The 20,647-nt window shown below is 32.9% G+C and overlaps 2 protein-coding genes across 2 annotated transcripts in view; one reads left to right on the top strand and one right to left on the bottom strand.

Annotated features, from left to right (window-relative positions):
• The window catches only part of LOC126890117 (zinc finger protein 208-like), a 43,020-nt gene extending 30,456 nt beyond the window's left edge, over window positions 1–12,564 (bottom strand). Inside the window, exons 1-2 of the mRNA XM_050658964.1 lie at window positions 12,501–12,564; window positions 7,135–9,033 (exon numbers count right to left, since the gene is read on the bottom strand). Coding sequence (XP_050514921.1) covers window positions 7,135–9,033; window positions 12,501–12,564 — 1,963 coding nt within the window. The remainder of the gene's footprint in view (window positions 1–7,134; window positions 9,034–12,500) is intronic.
• A 4,084-nt stretch (window positions 12,565–16,648) lies between these two features.
• On the top strand, window positions 16,649–17,698 carry LOC126890116 (uncharacterized). The gene has a single exon (XM_050658963.1). It carries the CDS (start codon window positions 16,649–16,651, stop codon window positions 17,696–17,698), a length of 1,050 nt encoding a protein of 349 aa, XP_050514920.1.
• The last annotated feature ends 2,949 nt before the right edge of the window (window positions 17,699–20,647 follow it).

The following is a 20,647-nucleotide window of genomic DNA, read 5'->3' as shown; positions in this document are numbered from 1 at the left end:
AATACCTAAAATCAAGAGTCTTCAATCAATGTACACTCCCTCTCCTCATATATGGCTCTTAGATATGGACACATACAAAGGAAAATATGGAAAAAATAAAAATATGAAACATGAAAAATTCCATTAATTACATTATCCAATCAGCGGACTGCAAATTGACGTCATTAAATCTCGCATAATATATGGGACATCCTGTATAAACAATACAATTATTAAAATTTAAAATTGATCATTAAAAGTATATAATACTTACAAATGCAATTTAATGTGCTTATTCATTTTTTAAGTACTAAAGAAATGAGACAAAAAATGTATTATAAAAATAAAATAATTGTAAGTTATGACGACACTGTTTATATAGTGTTTATATTGCTTGCCGCCTTTGAAACATGAGAAGGTATCTTGACCAGATAACGATATGATTTGAGCCTAAGCACTTCCGAACAATTTGACCAATTACTCTTCAGTATTGCCCAATAAGATACGTTAGAAAGTAATAAGCCACACCCGCGTCCATGTGGACTAATACAAGGAGTGATCAATTTTGAAGCAAGCAAATGTTTATAAGGTTTAATTTCTATGCTCTTCGTAGAATTACTGACCGGACCCCAAAAATGCTTCTGGTCCAACTGACATCGTAAGAACAGTACACTTAAACCATATCGTTATCTGGCCAAAATTCCTTCTCATGTTTCAAAGGCGGCAAGGAATATAAACAGTATTGTCGTCATAGCCTTACAATTATTTATTTTATTTGTATAATAAAATTGTTGTCTCATTTCTTTAGTCCTTCAATTAATAATCACAGTCAATTTCATTTGTATTATATACTTTTAATCATCAATTTTAAATTTTAATAACTGTAATATATGTTTATACAGGATGATGTCCCATATATTATACAAGATTTGATGACGCGAAATTGCGCAGATTGGATATCGTAATTAATGGAATTTTGTTATAGAAATCATCACAGTGACCAATAAGAATTTTTTGACTATAATGGTCATCTTCAGTTAGAATGGACTGAACAAATTTTATTAGTTTGCTATAATATAAGAGGTCATTTGTAACCTGCAAATTATTTTAGATTTGCTTTGTTCATACTATTTCAACCTTTAGTTGTTATATTTAACCGCTGTGTCTAGGTACACGCTAACGTGTACGCAAATAAAAAATTTAGGTACACGCGAATTAAACTTCATCAAGCCAGTGACGTCATTATTGAGCGTGCGCAGTGACTGTATATTTGGTACCTACACGCTATTTTGATATGTTTAGTGTTTGTTTGATAGAAAAATATTTGTTATTAAAGGGAAGGGAAGCAGAACTATTCAGATGTTTCAAACTTAATAATTGTAATAAATCAATGTATGTATATATAAAAGTATATTTACAGGTTAGCAAAATAACTATTTAGTTGACATGACATGTACAAAATATTATTAAAATAATTTTTATATGTAAGTTAATTATTATCATTAACTATTCTAAATGGGAAATAAGCCACAATTTAACTAAAAAAATGATTTTATTAACGTTTTGACGTCCAAATCCGATGTCGTTGTCAAAATACAAATATTAGTCAGATTAAATAAACTATTAAAAGAAATTTTTTACTAAGTAATAACATTTTTGTTTATTTTAAAAGTACGTCAAAAAGTTAATAAAATCATTTTTTAGTTAAATTGTGGCTTATTTCCCATTTAGAATAGTTGAGTACAAAAATGTCACAAGGAAATAGCTTCAGAACAAGTTAATTATTATTGTGAAAGCTTTAGGTCTTCCTTTTATTTTAATTTTGGACGGTAATACTATTTCACTTAAAATTTAAGAATATATATATAGTAATTTATAGTGTCTTATCTTTTTTATACTGTTTTAAAATTTTATCCATAGTTAATTTTAAAACAAACACTAAACAAATAAAACATAAGAAATCTCTTTACTAATCAATATTAAAGTGTAAACACAACGAGATTAAACACATTCTAACACTCTGACTCTCTGATACTCGCGGTATATTCTTACCACAGCATACACGCGGCTCAAGTTAGCGTGTACGCCAAAAACCAGTAACAGTGCACGCTAAATAGTGACGTCACTGACTTGATGACGTTTCGCGTGTACCTAACTTTTTTATTTACGTACACGTTAGCGTGTACCTAGACACAGCGATATTTAACAAGGCGAATCAACAGTACCACTCTGACTCTGAGATTATGTACAAAAATTCTATCTAAAGTTGATCACAAACCCCTTTTTTCAGTGAGTCATAGATTATCGAATTCTCCCTAATGCATTACAGTTGGAAGTGACAGAAAAAACAACGTTCCTAGGTGATTATTATGCATTGAACTTAGACAATTATGTATTCGTTGACGGGTATTTGCATATTAAAAAATGACTTTATAGATGTAAAATTGGTTGGCGATTACAGTACCCTAAATAGATAGCTAATCAATGATGCGAATAAAGATGATTTGACACAAAAGTAATGGATCGTGACAATATTTTCGCAACATAGGCTCATTTGTGTAGGCTCATTTCTTTAGTTCTCAAATTATTAAGCATGGTAAGTTGCATTTGTATTATGTATTTTTAATCATCTTTGGTGTTAATTTCATAAAGAAATGTGAATAATTAACAATATTATTACTGTTTAACAAATTTTAGACCATAATTTAAAATAAAAGTTTACTCGTTAATTTCTATTGCGCCGCCTATGTTTTACAAAAGACACCGAGAATTTTGTTTTTATACTTGTCCAACTGACATCGTATAAACTTTTAACTCAATAAATTATTTTTTCTACAATCACTTGATAAAGAAAAAGAAGACTTTTTCGCTTGTTGTATGTATTACAAGCGCAAAGTGCTGGAGCTCTGTACGGGAGACATGACAGCTGCCAGAATTAAACTGAATTGCAATGGGTTGGTTACAGAGTTGATTGTTGCGTCTCTTTACCTTCCTATTGACAGTAAAGAACAACTTCCAGGGACTAACCTAGAGAACCTTCTAGAATACACCAATGATAAGCATACAGAACTTATCATTGGAGTCGACTCCAACGCCCACCACATCATTTGGGGAAGCAGAGATACAAACAATAGAGGTAAGTTACTTTTTGAGTACCTTTGCACTACTGAACTTGATCTTCTGAACAGGGGTAATAAGCCAACCTTCAGGACATCAAGAGCAGAATCACTAATCGACCTAAGCCTATGCTCTATGGGGATTGGGAACATAATATCTGACTGGCATGTGTCGGATGCGTTATCCTTATCGGATCATGCATACATATGCTTTGAGATAAACTCAGTCAAACCGGAACCAAGGTTCTATAGACACCCTAAGGTGACCGATTGGGAATCCTTTAAGAGGGATCTTGGAACAAGGGTACGGAATTATCCTAAAAGGCCAAAAAACAATGTTGAGGTTGAGATGGCAGTAGACTGGTTGCAGCATGCAATAGTCGTCTCATATGAGGAAAACTGCCCGTTAAAAGAAAGTCACCCTCCCAGGCAAGTAACTTGGTGGAATAAGGAGCTGTCTGATCTCAAAAGAGAAACAAGACGGCTCTTCAATAGGGCGAAGAAATCAGGTGATTGGGAAGCATATAAGGCTAAACTGAAAACCTATAATAAGAAAATCCAATCCGCTAAGGAAAGATCCTGGAGAGAATTCTGTGAAAATATTGAAAGTGTACCTGAAAGCGCCAGGGTTAACAGAATCCTCAAAAGAGATAACATTAACAAACCCAAGTCAATGAAATTGCCCAATGGGAAGTATACGGACACAGAGAAGGAGGCTGTAGAGCATCTTTTAAGTGTTCACTTTCCAGGGTCGACGCAATTGACTGCTAATAACAATCATCAAGCAAACAATAGCCCAACCAAAAGGGACTGGCTGACCTCTGACGAGATCTTTGGTTCTCACAAGGTAAGATGGGCTATTGAAACTTTTGAACCTTATAAAACTGCGGGACCGGATGGTATATTTCCTAAGCTTCTCCAGGAGGGTCTGGAAATAATCATGGGTCCCCTGATCACAATATTTAGAGCTAGCCATGCTCTGGGATACATTCCCAAAGCTTGGAGAAGGGCAAGGGTGGCGTTTATTCCCAAACCAGGAAAAACAGATTACACCTTAGCAAAATCCTACAGGCCTATAAGTCTGACCTCATTCATGTTAAAAACCATGGAAAAAATCTTGAACGAACACATCAAGAAAAACAATTTAAATGAAAATCCACTGCACCAACGGCAATGGGCGTATCAGGCAGGGAAATCAGGTGAAGCCGCCCTGCACAATCTAGTGTCGGAACTCGAAAGGAGTCTGCATCAGAAAGAAGTCGCCCTTGCTGCATTTTTAGATATAGAAGGTGCATTTGATAATACCTCAATCGAGTCTATACAAAGCGCACTGGTGAGGAAGAAAATCAACAACACAACATGCAAGTGGATTATTCAGATGCTTCAGAGCAGAATAATATCCACAGATACGCATGAAGATACCATAAATCTGAGGGCAACTAAGGGATTCCCTCAAGGCGGTGTATTGTCACCGTCATTATGGAACATAGTTGTCGATGATCTGATTCATGGGCTAAGCGCCCGAGGAATCTGGATCCAGGGTTTCGCAGATGATATCGTGATAGTAACTAGGGGAAAATTTCCCAGCACTGTTGCGTATCAGATGCGATATGCCCTTCACTACATAGAGAACTGGTGTCTGAAAAAGAACCTCTCCGTGAACCCTTCTAAAACTAAACTGGTAGCCTTTACAAATAAGAGGAAGCTTACTGGACTGAGTGAGCTGAAATTATTTGGAGAGGTACTGGAAAGAACCAATGAGGTTAAGTATCTAGGGGTAACCCTGGATTCGAAACTCAATTGGAATACTCATATTACCAATATAACCAATAGGGCTAAGCGACTCTTCTGGAACTGCAGACGAGTTGTAGGTAAAACCTGGGGATTGAAACCAAAGGTGATATGTTGGTTGTACACATCAGTGATACGACCGACAGTTACTTATGGGTCAGTACTCTGGTGGACAAAGACGGCTTTGCAATCTTGTGTGACCACTCTCACCACCCTACAAAGACAAGCGCTTCTAAATATAACAGGAGCCTTGAATAGTACAGGAACGGCTTCATTAGAGGCTATCACAGGTCTCCCTCCGCTGGAATTGTATATTTCGGCGGTAGCCTTTATGACCATCCTGAGGCTCAAAGCAAACAATACTTGGAGGCCAAATTATGTATTGAATAGCCACACAAACATTACTGGGACTATACTTGAGGAATACATCTTTATGATGAACTTAGATATGATGACACCAGAACTAATCTTCACTGAGAAGATTAACACAATTATACCATCTAGAGAACAAAAAGTCCCAAACATTAATGGAGACTTAATATGGTTCACTGATGGATCTAAAACTGCCCATGGTACTGGATCAGGAGTCTTTGGGCAAACATGTAACTATAATAAATCTTACAGCCTAGGTCAACATACAACGGTGTTCCAGGCTGAAGTTTTTGCTTTGGTGGCCTGCATTGATGAAATAATTGATGAGGACCCTAAAGCTAAGAGAATCAACATTTACACAGATAGCCAATCGGCTATTCTGGCTGTACAGAACCCTCTCACCAAATCAAAACTGGTGAGAAACTGCAAAGATCTCCTCAATAACCTGGCAAAAGACAACAAAGTGTCTTTAATATGGGTGCCGGGTCATGAAGGGGTGCATGGGAACGAACGAGCAGATATGTTAGCGAAACAAGGCTCGAGAAAAACTTTTGAAGGCCCAGAACCTTTCTGTGGCATCACTAAAGATGCTATGAAAAACGAGGTTCAGAAATGGCTGATAAAGAATCATCAAAATAAATGGAGAACCACTCAAGGGCAAATCCAGACTAAAAAAATAATCAAGAATATTGATAAAAAACTCTCGAACAGTTTGATGAACCTCAATAAAGGAGAGATCAAAACGGTCACTGAAATGGTGACTGGACATTGTCGTTTAAGAAATCACCTATACAAACTAGGTAAGGTGAATGAACCATGGTGCAGAAAGTGCGAAATGGAAGAAGAAACTGCCATACACATACTATGCTATTGCAGTGTGCTAGGTGATGTAAGGCAGAACTTCACTGGTCAAATGAGGTTTGAACCAGAAGAGATCTTAAAACTACCAATAAGAAAACTGTTGGCCTTCGTTGAGGCCACAGGACTTATTAAAGTTTAAGGAGAAGAACCGGGTTTGGTACAAAGGTCTTATGACCAAGTGCCAGAGACTAACGAGTCTCGCCTGAGTTAAGAAGAAGAAGAAGAAGAAGAAGCGCAAAGTGACATTATTGCTTTCGAGTAATTACCGCTCTCCGCTACGCCTCGAGCGGTAACTCTTACTCTCAAGCAATAATGTATCACTTTTCGCTCTTAATACATAAATAACTATTTAATATCATTAATGATATTAAATATGTGTTATAAGTGTTATAATATAAATATTTGAAAATAAAATATTTTCTTTTTCTCATTTATTTCACTTTTACGTAAACTTAAACAAAACCATTTCTTTACTGTAAATGAGATTAACTTTGTATGTAAATTAATAAACTTAGCGTAAAATTTCAAACTCCAGTATAAAATTGGTTGTAAAAATGTTGTTCTGAAGTTGTCTTTGTTGTAAAAACAACTGTTTGTATAATATAAATATTTTCTAAATGCAAAAACAGGGCAATATAACAGCAAAAAATCCAACAAACTGACAGTGACAAGTAAACAAACCAGAAACGTCACAAATAATTGTACTTTAAAATCTGAAAAGCGCTATTTTTGTACCTATCTCTTTTCGATGTACTGATTCTAGAGCGTTTATAAAAATAACATGTGTCTTTAGTTTAATAACAGGCGGTATCTGTTTGTCTTTAGTTTCATAGGTGGAACACAATGATGCTAGATAAAAAGTATGTGTTTTATCTCGCCAGGTATGAATGACGCACGGGTAAAGAACCTTGGACTCAAGTGTATATATCTATCTATCTATAATTACTAGTTCTTAATAAGTGTCTTTTCAAATTACCTGTTTCACTAAATTGCTTAAAACAAATTTCACACTAACATGATTTTTGTCTAGTGTGTGTTCGCAAATGTTGTTTTAAATTAGTTGTTCTAGCAAAGGCCTTTAAACAAATGTCACACTTATAAGGCTTTTCTTTGGTGTGTGTTGTCAAATGTTTTTTCAAAGAACCTATTTCACTAAACCATTTTAAACAAATCTCACACTTATAAGGCTTTTCTACTGTATGCACTCTCAAATGAATTTTCAAATCACTTCCTCTAGCAAATGCCTTAAAACAAATGTCACACTTATAAGGTTTTTCTTTGGTATGTGTTGTCAAATGTTTTTTCAAAGAACTTGTTTCACTAAACCATTTTAAACAAATCTCACACTTATAAGGCTTTTCTCCAGTATGCACTCTCAAATGAATTTTCAAATTACATTCTCTAGCAAATGCCTTAAAACAAATTTCACACTTATAAGGTTTTTCCCCAGTGTGTATTCTCAAATGTGTTTTCAAATTACTTGCGTAACTACACTGTTGTAGACAAATTTCACACCTGTGAGGGTTTTCTTCACTGTGGACTTTCATGTGTCCAGTTAACAGACGTTTTCGAGAAAATTTTTTAAAACAAATGTCACACTTATACGGTTTTTCTGTGGTGTGTGTTAGCAAATGTTCTTTTAAATGAGTTGTTCTAGCAAAGCCCTTTAAACAAATGTCACACTTATAAGGTTTTTCTTTGGTGTGTGTTGTCAAATGTTTTTTCAAGGAACCTATTTCACTAAACCATTTTAAACAAATCTCACACTTATAAGGCTTTTCTCCAGTATGCACTCTCAAATGAATTTTCAAATCACTTCCTCTAGTATATGCCTTAAAACAAATGTCACACTTATAAGGTTTTTCTTTGGTGTGTGTTGTCAAATGTTTTTTCAAAGAACTTGTTTCACTAAACCATTTTGAACAAATCTCACACTTATAAGGCTTTTCTCCAGTATGCACTCTCAAATGAATTTTCAAATTACATTCTCTAGCAAATGCCTTAAAACAAATTTCACACTTATAAGGTTTTTCCCCAGTGTGTATTCTCAAATGTGTTTTTAAATTACTTGCGTTACTACACTGTTGTAGACAAATTTCACACCTGTGAGGGTTTTCTTCACTGTGGACTTTCATGTGTCCAGTTAACAGACCTTTTCGAGAAAATTTTTTAAAACAAATGTCACACTTATACGGTTTTTCTGTGGTGTGTGTTAGCAAATGTTCTTTTAAAAGAGTTGTTCTAGCAAAGGCCTTTAAACAAATGTCACACTTATAAGGTTTTTCTTTGGTGTGTGTTGTCAAATGTTTTTTCAAAGAACCTGTTTCACTAAACCATTTTAAACAAATCTCACACTTATAAGGCTTTTCTCCAGTGTGCACTCTCAAATGAATTTTCAACTCACTTCCTCTAGCAAATGCCTTAAAACAAATTTCACACTTATAAGGTTTTTCCCCAGTGTGTATTCTCAAATGTGACTTCAAATCACTTGTCGTACTACACAGTTTTAAACAAATTTCACACTTGTGAGGGTTTTCTCCACTGTGGACTTTCATGTGTCCAGTTAACATACCTTTTAGAGAAAATTTTTTAAAACAAATGTCACACTTATACGGTTTTTCTGTGGTGTGTGTTGTCAAATGTTTTTTCAAATCACCTGCTTCACCAAACCATTTAAAACAAATTTCACACTTGTAAAGTTTTTCTCCAGTGTGCACTATCAAATGTCTTTTCAAATCACTTGTTGTAATAACGGGCTTAAAACAAATTTCACATTTGTAAGGTTTGTATTTAGTTGCAACTTTCAAATTTTTGTTTAATATTTTTCCTTCAACCAGGCGACCTGTAGATTTTCCTTTATGACGCGAATGTAAGGTTTCCATAATTTTCATTTTATTCTCCTCCTGAGAATAACCTGAAATAAAAACCAACTATAAACATTTTACTGAAACGGTGAAATGAAGATATATAATACAGTAACCGCCATGCTACTAGACACACAGGTACATTGAGGTAATACACTCCTGAACCCTTCACTTCTGTTTACTTTTATGTGTAGTGACGTCTAGAACGTGAACAACTGTATAGAAACCAATATAAACAGAAAGTTGACAGCTTATAGAACAACAGTATTTGAAATTTATAGTTGTCATTGTATTAATGTTGGAAAATTTGTAAGTATTGTAATATTGTTGGTGTGTGAATAAAGATTTTTTAAAGCAGAGTAAGAAAGGTATTAATTAATGTATTTTTTGTATGGAAAAACAATTATTTTGAATAGTTTCATGACAGCCACATGACATGCCAGACATCAGTCACAGGTGACGTTAATTTGTCCAAGTCGTTCCTCTATTTGCGCATGTGCAAGCAATGTCATATTGAATTTAGTGACAAAATTTAAATTATGTGCAAATTAAATTATTTATATGTTAGATATGTGATAGAAACAGATGAAGCAAGCTATAAAAAATAGGTTAGGTCAAATGATAATATTTTCAAATAGATTGGATAAGTAGATACAAATTAAAATGGACCAATGTCAACGGAAAAGACGCTATTATTTTATCAGATTGGACACTTTACTACACATTTATTTTAGAGTGTAGTGTGCTTAAAGCGCAATTAAAACAATTGATGGATTCGATGGTTACTTGGTGGAAATTCACCAAGAATAGATATGAATTTCCACCAAGCAACCATCGAATCCATCAATTGTTTTAATTTCACTTTAAGCACAGTGCACTCTAAAACAAATGTGTAGTAAAGTGCTCTATAAAAGGACTATTCCAATTTTTCGAAAAAAAATTAGCTTTAATAGCTCCTTCATTTTTGGCGATAAAAAGGTTTTTCAATAATGGTTTTGTAGGATTTTTAAAGAGTTATAAGACTGTGTAAATTAAATTCCATAAGATCCCTTAATTTTTAATTGAGGTGGGTTTAAAGGACTCGAATAAGGGGGTGTTTGCTCGTAAATAGATGTTTTAACCCATTTAGCGCCAAAGGTGCGAAAACGCACCATTTTTTTGTAGAATTTTTTTTGGCAATTCGTTTTTTAAATCTTTGTATTTTTTAAGCAACCAGAAGATATAAGTGTAACTAAATTTAATTTTGTTTAATTTCCAAACTCATGCTTTCATCATAAAAATATTTTCTAAATGTCCGACATTTTCAATCCTTCGACGCAACTTTATTTTTACTGTAGTAATTTTATCGGCATAACACTTTTGTGGTCAAATAAATTCAAATATTATTTTTTTAACCTATGTGTACACCAATTGTTATAAAAATACAAAAAAAATAATTTCTGAGTCATCAAATCTCGTGTTTGAAAATAATGGTTCGATAACGAACCATTGGCGGAAGTCGACATATAATCCTGTCTGATCAGGAATAAGTTCAAGGTGATGCACAGGCAGTAATTTGTTGGGATATTTCTTTATTATGTGTAAAAACACGTATCCACTATGCTTGCACTCCGAGCTCCTGCAACTGCTCCACATAGTGGACACATTTGGCGCTCCCGGGCTGTGCAATTGTGCGCACTCTGCCTCGGCGCTCCAATCTGGGGCGGTTTATATGTAAGGGAGCGCATACCGTATCGATTGGAGCAGTTGCAGGGAGCGCTGAGCGCAAGAAGTTCGTGAACATAGTGGATGGTTGGCGCTCTCGGACCATGCAACAGTGTGCGCTCCGCCTCAACGGTCCAATAGGTGGTGGTTTTTATGTAGAGGAGCGCATGCATGTACATGGGAGCAGTTGAAGGGAGCGCGGAGCGCAAGAGGTTTGTAAATATAGTGAATGGTAGGCACTCCCGGACCGTGCAACAGTGCGCGCTCCGCCTCGGCGTTCCAATTGGTGTCGGTTTATATGTAGAGGAACGCATACCGTATCAATTGGAGCAGTTGCAGGAAGCGTGGAGTGCAAGAGGTTCGTGAACATAGTGGATGGTTGGCGCTCCTGGACCGTGCAACAGTGCGCCAACGACCGTGCGGCAGTGCCTCTGTGGTCCAATATTACGAACATAGTGGATACGTACCTTTAGAAAGACGGGTATTCTGGTATTCAGTTTTGTTATAATCTAGGGGGGGAGGGGCGGCTCCATAAGGGAGTTTGTGTAGTGTTGTAGATAGTAGACAATATGTCGATTTGTCGAATTTATGCAACTGGCACAGTGCAAGATACAGGATTGGAAAGTGTAAACTTGAAATATCTAAAATAATTTCTAAAAAGGATAGAGAGCCGTTCGACTTCGTTTTTGACAAAGAAGCTGAAGAAGGTGTAGGCAATGTTCTAACCATATTATTTTTGTTTATGAAAACTTCCAGGTCCATTTATACTCTAAATGTTTTGAGACTTTTTACAACAAATAAAATTGTGTATTTCAATTTTTATATCTCATTTCCGCCAAAGGTTCGAAAACGAACCATTTTGTTGTTGTGACACCTGTCATGATCAAAGTGTAAAAAAAAATTTTTACGAATGTTTAAGTGTATTTTACTCTAGTTAATCAAATATATTACATATTATTGCAGTATTTCTTTGCTTGGCGGTTAATGGGTTAAACAGCTTTATCTCACTAAGTGTTCACTTTAATGAAAATCTATGCATAAGGAAATTTTAGTTTTTAAAAAAGTGTTCTATTATATTTAGTATTTTCTCAAAGTCTTCTCATAGTCTCAAAATCAATAGATGATCTCATTACCCCCGATAATCGCCACCCTCCACTTGTAACTTCTTTAAGATTTAAAAATACTAACACTGAACATTCCTGAATAATATTATTACGATTTTAAAAATGCAAACTTTGAAGTTATTAATGATTGTTTAGGTGCAGTTTTGTGGGATGATTTGCTGTTGGGTAAGTCTTTAGATGAAATGATTAATATATTTTACGATGTCTTATATTTAATAATCGATGTTCATGTCCCCATCAAAAAAAATTCTGCCAAGAAATTTCCTCCGTGGTTTACACCTGAATTACGGGAACTAGTTATACGGAAAAAATAGCACAGAAGACATTAAAGCCACAATTAAATTGAAAAAATACTTTTATTTTTAATAAGATGTTCCTCTTTTCTTACTTAAGAAAAGAGGACCATCCTGGCAAGAAGCAAAAGTTTTAGCAGCAGATTTTGCAGAATTTGCATAGAGTAGCAATTATAAAATATTTTGGCTCCTTGGCTTCCACAAGGTCAAAGTTGTGACAGTTCTATGAGAATGTAAAATAAAATGCCGCGAAATTCAAATATGTTTAATAAGGTTATAGGTTCGTTCCAAGACGACACATTTGTACGATCCCTTGAACCGCCACGAAATCGATTGGACTGTTTTAATGCGCAGAATCGCCCTTAAACGGTTTTCTTTCGATCTCGATCCGATTACCGGTACATAACCCTCTTGGAACGAATTCGTGTACCATTTCAAGTTCGAGTTGCGCCTGAGCCATTTTCAGTGCGAGTACCACTGTACCACTATAATAGTAGTTTGCTAGATGGTTAGAAATTAATATTTCTAATGTCCACTTTACATCAACAATAAATTGAATAAGAAATTGACAAAGTTATTCAATACCAAATTTGACGAGTACAAAATGTATGGTTTGTAAAAGAAAGTGAAATAATTTTATGAAATAGAACAATTGGATATGTTTTATTTTGTCAATTTTCTTTTTATTCACGGCAAAATTGGATGTAGAATTGTGTTTTGTATAAGCCAAATTTGACCTTAAATAACTTTGTCAATTTCTTGTTGATGTAAAGTGGACTTAACATGTTCATTAAACATCACTTCAGCTTCAAAACCTTCCCCAGAATCGATATCTGACATTAAATCGTTGTCTTCTATGAAAAAAGAAAATAATAAATTATCCATTTTTATAAGATTAATTTGAAAAAAAAGAATTAATAATTATTTAAACGGAAATCAAGATTCACAGGTACTAATAGCGTAAATTGTGGATTATTCTATTACTGAATCATCAGCTGATCTCATAGCAGTGACCAGTAAAAATGAAAACAATCCTAACTGCGCAAGTCAGTACAAATAGTTTCTGCTTGAAGGCATGTATCAAAAGGGCCGTTCAGTTACCGATTTCGAAGCGGTACATGGATCGCTTGGAACAACACGGTGTACGATACCAATCATCGTTCATGTTCGCTTGGAACGCATTTTTTATAATGCGCATGACGAGGGCAGTACGAAGGACGGTTTTCATGTCACTTGGAACGCGCCTTATCCCAGGCAACCAAGTGACGTCATATAACGTTGAAGAAACGTCAGTTTTTGGTTAAATATAACACGTGCTTGAACATTACGTCGTATATACGTCTTTTGTAGGTGATTTTAAATACGTAAGAATAATGACGTTAAAATTACGTTTAAAAAACGTTTTAATTTCAGACAGCCTAAGTACTGACGTCACAAAATTGGGAGGAGCTTGCTTGTTTGTATTGACTCCAAACAATTTCGTTTAGGTATAACGCTAAATGTTCATAAGACATTTTTCATTTATTGTTTATGCGGTTTGTGTCTTGAGTGATAAAATAAGACTTTTCATTTAGATCTTTAGTTGAAGAAACATGTTAATTAAGAGATTTTTATGCGTTTTTGCCCAGTGAGTTAGTTTAATGCAGTAATTCTTCTTGACAACTATTTGAGGTTATGTTTATTTGGTTTTAATTAAGCGTTAAATGAAGACATTAAGACAGCGTTAAATTAAGATATTAAGTATGCTGGATAATTTGTTAATAAATTATTTATTAGTTTCATATATATGTTATTGTTTCAGTTTTGACGCAGTAAGTAGGTATATATAACTAGTGAAAATTCTATAATGTGAGGGCTGGTACAATCATGCAGAATCAATGTATTGCTTCTAGCGCACAAGCGATCTTAAACAAGTGGTAGTATATCTTCTACACATGGGAAGTAGGCCTATAGGTTTCATGTTACCTATTTTTATACTATTTTGAAACATCTGAAAGAGGTTACATTTTGAAAGTATTGATTTTACCGACGTATAAAGGTCGTCATCTTTTTGACGTTTGAAAATCGTCACGATCTCGACGTGAAAAAAACGTAGATACGATTACGTTTTAAAATCGTCACAATTATGACGTCAAATCGATGAGACAAATACACGTGATTTTCAACGTCAGTACTACGTCATAGAAACACGTCAATTGGTCATTTTTATGACGTGTTATCTACGTTATAAAAACGTCGTTTGGTTGCCTGGGATGTTTCAACTGTTGACATTATTTGAAATATTGATGTAATATTTGTGCTGATTAAATTTGTATGTCTTATTAGTAAATAATATTTATGCTGAATTAATGTTACAAGACATTCATAATATAAATTGCTGTCAGAGTAATCTAGTAGATGTTCTTAAACTATATAAGGCCTACAATATTTTGAGATTATTATTTACTATAAATCTACATATTATTTTAAAACTATTTCGGCTAAAATAGGAATATATAATGGAACATCCCAGGCAACCAAGTGACGTCATATAACGTTGAGGAAACGTCAGTTTTTAGTTCAATATAACACGTGTTTGAACATTACGTCATATAGACGTCTTTTGTAGGTGATTTTAAATACGTAAGATTAATGACGTTAAAATTACGTAACGTTTTAATTTCAGACAGCCTAAGTCTGACGTCACAAAATTGGGAGGAGCTTGCTTGTTTGTATTGACTCCAAACAATTTCGTTTAGGTATAACGCTAAATGTTCATAAGAAATTTCTCATTTATTGTTTACGCGGTTTGTGTATTGTGTGATAAAATAAGACTTTTCATTTAGATATTTAGTTGAAGAAACGTGTTAATTAAGAGATTTTTATGCGCTTTTGCTCAGTGAGTTAGTTTAATGCAGTAATTCTTCTTGACAACTATTTGAGGTTATGTTTATTTGTTTTTAATTAAGCGTTAAATGAAGATATTAAGACAGCGTTAAATTAAGATATTAAGTATGCTGGATAATTTGTTAATAAATTATTTATTAGTTTCATATATATGTTGTTTCAGTTTTGACACAGTAAGTAGGTATATATAACTAGTGAAAATTGTATAATGTGAGGGCTGGTACACTCATGCAGAATCAATGTTGCTTCTAGCGCACGAGCGATCTTAAACAAGTGGTAGTATATCTTCGACACATGGGGCGTAGGCCTATAGGTTTCATGTTACCTATTTTTTATACTATTTTGAAACATCTGAAAGAGGTCACTTTTTGAAAGTATTAAAGACGTGATTTTACCGACGTATAAAGGTCGTCATCTTTTTGACGTTTGAACATCGTCACAATCTCGACGCGAAAAAAACGTAGATACGATTACGTTTTAAAATCGTCACAATTGTGACGTCAAATCGATGAGACAAATACACGTGATTTTCAACGTCAGTACTACGTCATAGAAACACGTCAATTGGTCATTTTTATGACGTGTTATCTACGTTATAAAAACGTCGTTTGGTTGCCTGGGATATATGCAATATGGAATATGGAACATATATAAATATAAATTCAGGTAGAAAACTATGCAATATATTCTTATTTTTAAACGCTTTTATTTAGTTCAATAGTTTTCGTCAAATCTTTAGACGTTAATTTGACTGCCTTTTCTCCAATGCAAATGAATGAAAATTTGCAGACATATGCATTTGCGGGAACAATACACGAATAGTCAATAAAAAAATTTTTGTTTATTAATTGTTTAAATAAAAAAAACGATTTTAATGGAAAATATGTACTTAAATTCTCTTGTTTTTTACGATGTAAAAACTTGAAACTTTTACGGATTGTAGCTAATGATATGAACCATACATAATTTCACTTTTTGCGTTAATTGTTTACGTTATGCTTCATAAATAAACAACAAAGTTTCAAATTTTTTGCCCATTCCAACTACTTTTCATGTTAGTAGATACATCATATGTTTTATACATATTTTAATAAACATGACGATATATTTTAATGTTTGAAAAGTGTAAGACTAAAAAGTACAAAATAAAAAAATATGAAAAAAAATTTTTAAGAAACGCTTTTCTTTAGTTACGAGTGACTAAAATTAAATATATATAAAAATCAACGAAAAAGCAAAAAATAAAAATGAAAAAATCTAACACATTCGTTAAATAAAAGCGTGGGGCGAAAACCATTTATTCGATGAAGACGCGCCACGCTTTTTTTTGACGAATGTGTTAGATTTTTTCAATTTTTTTTTATGTTGATTTTTTATAATATTTTTAATTTTAGTCACTCGTTATTAAAGAAAAGCGTTTCTTAAAAAATTTTTTTATTAAATCTATATTATGGATATTAAATTTTAGGCTATTTTGTTCCTGGCACGTAGATAAAGCGTGGCGGAAAAATCTAAATAAAATTTATGGTCAAGAGCAAAAGGTAACTTAAAATATTTAATTTTTTTGCCCACCCATCATATCATTCGTCTTTTAGGTTATCGTATACAAACAGCTACGTACCTTATTACAAGAGACCGATGTTACTTCATTTAGGCATATGATACAAAATTTTCAAATTTCTCTTCTATCTTCTGGTAATACCCAAGAATTTGGTCAATATTTTCAAAAATGTTATCTGCACAATATGGAATCCTGGGCGTACTGTTATCGCTTGCATGCAGGAATAAATACAAATATGAGCATAGAACGAATGCATCAAACGATTAAATATTTGTATTTAAATGGAAGACAAGTACGAAGGCTGGATAAAACTATCAATATCTTGATTAAATTAATTAAAGACACATTGTTTGAACGGCTTGTTACGTTGAATAAAGGTAAAATATCCAGCAAATTACGAGAGTTACGGAAAAGGCACAAAACAAGTCTTAATATAGATATGGACACCATTGTCATGTCTGAAATGGGCTGGGAGATACCATCAAGTTCAACCAATGATATCTATTTAGTTCAGAAAAACAAACCCAGTTGTGACTGCCAATTAGTCTGTAATTTGTGCCAATCCTGTCTACATTCATATTCCTGTACATGCTTGGATAACAGTATAAGATGGAATATGTGCAAACACATACATCTTGTGTGTCAATTTATGAAAGGCCATCAAATTCAAGATACTAATGCAGATGAAGAACATATAATAAATACAGATGAGGTAAAAATTAAACAAGCTACAGAGCAAGCTAAATTTGTGGAATTTGTGAGTAAGTCTTGTAATATCAATCAAGAAAAAACGTCCAAACAACTGGAAGTTGAAAAACAGAAATTGATAGAAATACAAACCCAAATAATTCAAAATATAACAAATTTTGAACAACTTGAGGCATTTAAAAGTATTACAGCACCCTTGGTGCCTACATTAAGGACATTAGCAGAACATTCTGGAAATGAACTTAATAGTGTGGCACTATCTCATGGCACACAAAACATTCCACACAATAAAAAAGTAGTTTCTCAAAAACGTTTATTTTCCACCAAGAAAAAAACTACAAAGTCAAAAAAAAAGCTGTTATCAAAACCTGATGCTGAAGAAACAAATTTGATAGCAAATCAATTAATGCTACAAGTAAATAATGTGCTCTTTAATTAGAATAAAATCTTTATTTGTATACATTATTAATTTGTTTGATTTTCTCACCTATTCTAATTCATTTTTTTTTAATTCATATTGAAAATATTGTAGGCATTAATACTTTAATAACATTTCCAAACGTACCTACTCTGAAAGCAATTTATGATATTATGTCTGTCTTGTAACATTAATTCGTAATTTCATCAGCACCAATAATATTTATTAATACATAATATAATAATTTCAAATTCAAATAAAAATAAAACATAACCTTATAAAATATTATTGTTTGCATTTTTATTTGACATTTCAATCGAATGACCTTGAGAAAGCCAAGGAGCAAAAATATTTTATAATTTCTAGACGCGAGTGTACCGGTAATACATGAAGTGAATCGTTTTGTGCCTGCGACTGTTCAGCCCACTCCGAGGAGTGCACCGACCAGTCGAGGCCCCGGTCTGCCTACCTTTCGGCATACGACCTAGTACCGGTAATACATTAGGTAGATGTATTACCATGTGTATTACTTACGAAAATTATACAAAATAGCTGCATTTACATTACACATTTTCAATGATTGTGCGAAATAAGTGCATTTTATTTTAAAGAATTATTTTCAAGCAATGTGCATTTTTATGAAGAAGTAATAAAACAGATCACAATAATTAACTCAAAGATCAAGTAAAACTTTATTAAAAAAATTTAAAATTTACAATAGTTATGATTATTATTGTACCCCGGCAGAATCAAAATTTAGTCCCCATCACAGATAATCAAATTTGCCTGATTGATGCAGTTCTGAAGGCAAAACTCTGCTTTTCTGCATGAACAATATCCTGTATAGATTTCCATGTTTCACAAGTTACCATAGTTTTAAAATTGATACCGAAACAAGATTAGAAGAAATTAGAAACTATTTGTTTTTTAAATTCAACTTGATCGGTTAGGCTTTTCATTTTTTTTTTTTTTTTGTAAACCAATTACAGTTACATATTGTCCTTTTGGTCTTTCAACATTTAATTCAATTCGATATTTAATGCTTTAAACTTTAAACAAAACAAACACAGGAGAATACGAAGCAAAGCATAAACATAACCTAAACTAAACATAGACCTTGATTTAGACCAATTGGCTGTGAGTTTCGATGGTAGCGCTATCTCGCGGTTTGAAACTTATACTTTTCTGATAAAATTTATGTATGTGAAATATACAAAACGAGAAAAATAACACAAATTATGAACTGAAATATTATTGTAACCTGATTACTAAATGAATACACAGAATTAATAGTAAAATTAATTATGTTTTTGAAGTTATACTTCTTTACCGGCGATAGAGGATGAATTTTTATATGGTAAAACCTAGCGACCGGGCGCATGCGTATTATAACTTTGTTCTGATTAGATGTTCAAATGACATGTCAAAAATTATTCAATATGGGGGCTGTGGCACAGCTGTAGTTAGATTATTTATGGTTGTTGCGTTTTAAAATTTGTGTGAAAAGAAACAACAAACAAAAGTTAGTTAATAGTTATACTGCCTTTTAAAATAGTTTTCATATACCTATATTTTTGGACTTTTGGACTATTTTGGACAAGCAAAACTCATTCTAATTTGGTAAGTAGTTTTTATTATAATCGTATTGTAATTATACATTTGGATTAGGTTGAAATACATACATTTATTTTCTCAAGAATGCGGATTTTAGAGAGAAATCCCAAATTAGGTTCGATTTTATTTTTAAATTATGATTTTTTGGCGTAGATTTATTTATCTAGTAGGTATGTAATGCTTTGATTTACATACTTAATTTGATTACCAACAAAAGTTCTACCAATCTTCATCTAATATATGGTTTTCTTACTGTTTTGTTATATTTTCTTCTACAAAATTTAAACTACATAATTTGATTTTCAAAACAACTGTCAAACTGTAAAACGTTCAGTTACCGTATTTTTCCACATTATAAATAATGTGGGATTGGACGAGTGAGTCTACGCTTCGATTACGAATCAAACCGCCACGAAATTGACGGGTTCAATTCCCGATGCAAGTTTTATTTTTTTATTTTTTTATGCATGTTATGATTGTTAGTATATTTGTTGTATAATTTTTTTTTTCAGAAAATGCGTATTTAAAATTTTTGCCAACAATTATGATCGTTCAGAAATCATTTTTTCTTTGTGGCATTTTTCAATGTGTTTGTGTGCGTTTTATTCTTTTATTTTTCTAAATTTTTAGTATTGTCTTAAAAATCACATAATATGTAGTAGAAGTATAACTTCTTACGTGCGTACAAAGTACACACACATTCTTTTTTTTATTTTATTCATTATAATTTTAATATTTAATATATAAGTTCGTGCGACTGGATGCCTGCTTACGCAAGAGACCATTGAGGAAAAGAATAAGTTTAAATAAATTATTTAACATTTTAAATGTTACCTCTGTTTATTTTTGTGTGCTTACTGATTTGCTTATTAAAATTTGTAATTTGTATGAATTGTAATTTGTTTTAATTCTATCAAAATGGATATTAAACATTATACTGGATTCAAGTCTTATTTCCCATGATATCCAATTTCAATCAGCAACACCAAAAAAGGAAAGGATTTAGTTGATGCAGGACATGTACACAATGTTTCCGAATATAATAAATGCATCCAGTACTGTTATATTCAGTATTTTTATATGAATCAATACAACAGCTGCAATATCTTGTTTTCTTTTTTTGAAAAATCCATATTATCCGCCATTTCAGTTTATGAAGTTTATCAAATGCACAAAACTGCCAACTGCCACTAACACAGCGTTGCCACATTTTATTTAGAAAATGTACTGTAAGTTTAGCTTACTAAAATCTACTTATCAAAAACTAAAATATACTATAAAACTTTATTAATATATTTGTATATAATTTAGGACTTTTTATAATAAAAATAACAGCTGACTAACTAGACATTTTTT

The sequence above is a fragment of the Diabrotica virgifera genome, chromosome 8 (genome assembly GCF_917563875.1).
Source record: "Diabrotica virgifera virgifera chromosome 8, PGI_DIABVI_V3a".
Classification (NCBI taxonomy): Eukaryota; Metazoa; Arthropoda; class Insecta; order Coleoptera; family Chrysomelidae; genus Diabrotica; species Diabrotica virgifera.
Note: the sequence above shows the minus strand (reverse complement) of the source record. Positions and strands in the feature narration are given on the sequence as shown.